Below are 5,034 nucleotides of genomic sequence, written 5' to 3' on the forward strand. Positions count from 1 at the left end.
GGAATCACAATCTTGAAGTGTTTACTTTGAACTATAATTTATCCCCATTAAGAACTTTAACAAATTTACAACCAATCACCAAAAAGGGGGAGATTGTAAGTGCATCTAGTGCCCCCTTTGTGGTTTGGGAGTATTGAAGAGAAAATGGTTAAGGTACTAATTTGTTTGTGAGTGTACAAAGGAAAATAGTCCCTAAAGATTTGGTTTAACCGTCAAAGACAACCCTAAAAATTGTATGAAATACATAGAAGAAATTGCCTAAAGAATTGGAACATGAATACTTTCTCTTTTAGAATTTTTCTTCTTATTTTTTGAGTCATAGGGAACACTTTACTATTAAAGGGGGTCTAGGTGATACATAGACGTATTTCTAAAGTGATGCTCAAACTATCCTATTTCTTCGAGTGGAGACTTTGGAAATCTGTTGAAGTGCGTTCAGTTGTTCAGCGTTAGAGACGATGTTCTTCGGGGCGCTCATGACTTTGTTCTCACTGAATAGTTAGGAAATCGCTAGTGTGGTTCTCCTATTGTGAGGAAACTGAGAGTTCAAATGAGAATGCCAGTTGTCACGTGGATCCCTATTCTGACAATGATCACATCAGAAGGTCTGCTTGATTTTTTCCATCGGGTTGGACCTCGGCTATAAATAGCCGCCCCTAACCACCATTCATTGGCTAGATGCTCTGATTTATTGCATGACAAGTGTCATCTAGAGCAACCCTCCCACCGAAGAATCTGAGAGAATTGTAAGTGAGGAAAAACCCAAACCCCTAGAGCCAAAGTGTTTGAGCATCACTGAAGAATATGTTCTGTGTAAACCGAAGACTTGTTACCTTTGAACACTGTGATCTTTCAGACAGTTAGGCATCATGTTCTGAGCATCCATGAGTCCGTGGACTGTTGATGAATGAGTATGTCAAGGTTTGAAAGTCTACCGTGAGGACTTACCACGAGTGATTGGGCGAGGTCTAAGCGACCTTAGCTCAAGGAGTATAAAGGTGCACTTCCACTATGATAAACTCGTTACAAAATATGAATTTAACACCTATGACTATGTCAACTCATTTTGCAACAACAACTTCAAGAAGGGATAACTGCCCTTGCCCGCCATTGTCACATATAGCAAAAGATGGCGGGGATAAAGATTTTCTTCCTGGTTGCCAAGGCCAATCACTGAATACCAACACATCGGTAAGGAGACAACACCTTCATCAGATAATGATGCAAGTTTGTCGTTGCAGAGCCAAGCAATAAAGGACGGAACAAGGGTTTTCACCATGGACATGAAAAGGTGCTCCAATCATCTTCTTGTAAACGAAATTTCTAATATTTACCCAACTCGGAGTGGCACTAGCAAATGTGTAGGACATATTCCCACCTTAGACCATCACCATGGCCATAAGGAAGCCAACCATGTTGCTACGCGGATCTGGGCGCCACCACTCCACGCCAACAGGAACCGACTTGCAGCATCCACATGCCTTTGAGGTCGTTGCCCCAACGTTCACCGCGTGAAATAATTTTGTAGCATTTGTTATGTTTAGTTTAGATAATCGATACTTGCCATGGGACTGTTTTCGAATGAAATGATATTAACTAAGGATAAATATGCACAAGAGAAAGTCTTTCAAGACTTGGGAGTTGAGAAAATTGTAGCAAAAGTGATGATTGAATTGCTCAACCCCATGTTGTTAATTTCAACAGACTTGATAGCACTTATGGATTAAATTGTCTAGAGGAACTTAGTTGAAGGGTGAATGAGATTATGCCAAAAATCAGTGTTGTATCTCTTACATGGTGCTTCAGCTCCTTGCTGTTGTTATGACCCTGCTACTATATGCACGTGTACATGTATAAATGTGGATTCGTCACCTTTCTTAATGTTATACTAAGGACTCTGCTGGCCAATGAACGATCCACCTATTCGGCATTCTCTTGAAATGGTGTGTATGTGGTAAATAACAGAAAATGATTAACAGGTATTTCCCTCCAAAAAAACAATTGGCCTTGTTCTGAAAGAACAATAAACAACAGAGGTTGTGTCTACGTGAGCTCGCACCAGGAGCACACTCCAACACCGCCGAGTAAGAGCATGTACAGCTGGGCGTCCCAAACCCCTTCCATACGCTCGGGCGGATGGCCTGGTAAATGACCGGTAAAAAAAAAGCGACCCAGACGAGCGCCTCAAACCCCTAGTTTGATCGGCGCCTCTCATATCCAATCTAAATACGGGGCATATATGGGGAGGCCTAGGCACGACCGGACGCGTCCTCCACGTCGGATCCGGACAACGCTAGCCCACCCGACCCCACATATAATCGTCTCCATCCGCTCCCTGAACCAAACCCTAGCCACTCCACTCCACTCCATCGCCTCCACTACACACCACCCCGTCCGGCGATCTTCAGCCTACTCCGATATGGGGGCCAGCGGATCCGAGTTCTACACCTTCAGATCCGTCGATCCCGAACTCACCCCACGCGGTTCTGAGGAGGAGATGATCGTCCGGCTTGTGCTTCGCCGCTTCTGGGATGCGTGTATGACGGTTGGATTTGCCTAAGTCCGGCTGTAGATACTAGGTAGAAAAAAAAAAGGAAAAAGACGAGAGAAAATTGAGAAACCCCAGCAAGAAAAGGAACAAAAGCCGAAGTAACGGACGTGAGTGGGCGAAAGAGAGAAAGCATCCGTCCAAAGTCCAGTTGACAGTTCACACCAACAACAATGCATCTCTAACCTCCCTCCCCCTCCCTCTCTATCTCTCTTCTTAACCAACCCCCGGCCCTTTTTCCTCGCTTCAAATCCTCTTCTCCCCCTTCCCTTCCCTTCCCTTCCTCCTCGCCCCCGAGAAGCTCACGCATCCCAACTCTAACCATACGCAGACGCAAGGCTTCAATGGAGCCGTGCACCAAGCAGTTCCTCCCCATGCCTCCGCAGGACCCCAACTCCCCGTCGTCCTCCACCTCCTCTTCCTCCTCCTCCTCCACCTCGCCGTCCCACCCCTACCACCGCGCGCAGCCGCCGCACCCACACAACCTCCCGCCCTCGCCCAGGCCCATCCCCCGCACCATCGAGACCACCCCGTTCCCCACCACCTTCGTCCAGGCCGACACCACCTCCTTCAAGCAGATCGTCCAGATGCTCACCGGCTCCGAGCAGTCCTCCAAGAGCGCCGCCGCGGCGACGACCAACGGCAGCGCCGGGAACCAGGCGGCGAGCGGGAGCGGGCCGTGCCGCCCGAAGAAGCCGTCCTTCAAGCTGTACGAGCGGCGGAGCAGCCTCAAGAACCTCAAGATGATCGCGCCGCTGGCCATGGGCGCGCCGCCGTCGCCGAGGAACGCCTCCGCCGCGCCGGAGATCCTGTCGCCGAGCGTCCTGGACTTCCCGTCCCTGAAGCTCAGCAGCCCGGTGACGCCGCTCACCGGCGACCCCTTCTTCCCCTCGCCGGCGTCGTCCTCGGGGGACGCCGCGGAGCGCGCGGCCATCGCCGACAAGGGCTTCTTCTTCCACCCTTCGCCGCGGGGCGCCGAGCCGCCGCGGCTCCTCCCGCTGTTCCCCGTCAGCTCGCCCAGGATGGCCGCCGCGTCCGCGACGGCGGCGCCGGCCGAGTGAGTGGCCCAAAGCCTCCGCCTTTGCGCGCGCATCCTGCTCAGCCAGCCATGAAGTACTCTACGACTTCTACTATCGTCGCTGTATCATCGCCGTCCTTTGTTCGCAGTTCTAGTTCCATAGTAGTAAGTAAGGTGTTTGCTGTGTCGTTCTTCGCCGGCGCCGGCGCCGCCGCTGTTGTAATTTTTGCTCCCTTCTTGAAAGGAAGAGGGGAGTTGGTTCTCTTTTGGGGCTGCGACTCGATTAATCGATTAATTACAGCTTCATTTCGATCGAGCTTGCTATGCTAGATCCTTTCCCGATTCTGATCTTCTTTGGGTTGCTGTTTGGATTGATTACCTCTGCTCTTCATCGACCACCACCGTTGTTGCGGCCTTGTAATCTCGTGGAAAGGAGCAGTGCATGTGGATGCATATGGTCTGAAGCTGCCATAATTGTCCAAAATCCGGCGTTCGCTGCTGGCTGCAATCCAAGTGAGGTATTTGGAAACATGCCTGCCTCGAGTCTTCTTCTCTGGTATGCTCGCATCACACAATATGACCTCGACAGTATACTGCAAGTAGTAGTAGTACACAAAATTTGCATGGGAGTGATTCTTGTACTGCAAAAGCTCAAATTCTGCTGACAAGCTGTGTGCTGCGCTTGGCACTTTTCGGTCTCGAACCAGCAGTCCTCGAGGCAGATGTACTACTCCTAGTAGTACCTGGATCATCTGCCCAGGAGGTACCAACCGCGCCAGGATTCGCAGTTACTCCTTGCATGTTTTTCAGCGACCGACTCATCAGTCCTTGACGCTCATCGGGCCAAACTCCACCGCGTGACCCTATCCTATCTGGCCCCGCCGTTTGAGATAAAATGAAGAAAGAAGGCGGCCCAGCGCGCGACGGCCCGGACCCATCTTATTCGTTTTGTGTCCGGGCCGACCCAATTCGAGTGTAAATTTGTGCCGGGTTTGGGTCGCGGCGGACACCAAACTGACGCGCGCTCGTCCGCGTCGGGGCCGCGTGGCAGGCGGCCACCTACCTCCCACCCGCCCACATCAATGCGCACGAGCGGGCGGCCCACCTGTCATCCGCAATTGAGCGGTCGTCGTCCTTTAAGTGGGAAGCGTGGACAGGTCGTCGTCCACACTGCCCCACGCCACCCCGCGGCCTCCTCGAAACCCGACAGCGGCGACCACGTCCCGAACCCTAGCCTAGACCTCGCCGGCCGGCCACCCGCAGCCATGGGCCTCTGGAACTACGGCCGCAAAGGCAGGCACGACCGCGAGGCCGGCTCCTCGTCGGGACGCCGCTGCGGCTCGGTGAAGGAGGAGCCCGCCTCGCCATCGCCACCACGCCGGGCCCCCGCGCCGCCCGCCTTCTCCATCGCGCCCATGTCCGCCGGCGAGCGCGACCGGCATTACGTCCGAGCGTCGGTGTCCCACCG

At 52.5% G+C, this 5,034-nt stretch overlaps 1 protein-coding gene across 1 annotated transcript; it reads left to right on the top strand.

Moving 5' to 3' along the window:
* Window positions 1–2,761: 2,761 nt before the first annotated feature.
* Window positions 2,762–3,876, top strand: LOC125544609 (VQ motif-containing protein 19-like). Its single transcript, XM_048708351.2, has one exon. It carries the CDS (start codon window positions 2,893–2,895, stop codon window positions 3,607–3,609), a length of 717 nt encoding a protein of 238 aa, XP_048564308.2. The 5' UTR covers window positions 2,762–2,892; the 3' UTR covers window positions 3,610–3,876.
* The last annotated feature ends 1,158 nt before the right edge of the window (window positions 3,877–5,034 follow it).

Source organism: Triticum urartu, chromosome 3A (genome assembly GCF_056163025.1).
Source record: "Triticum urartu cultivar PI428250 chromosome 3A, HENAU_Tu73, whole genome shotgun sequence".
Taxonomy (NCBI): Eukaryota; Viridiplantae; Streptophyta; class Magnoliopsida; order Poales; family Poaceae; genus Triticum; species Triticum urartu.

Coding starts and splice junctions, on each gene's coding strand:
- LOC125544609 (XM_048708351.2), top strand. CDS start 2,893: ATGGAGCCGTGCACCAAGCAGTTCCTCCCCATGCCTCCGCAGGACCCC.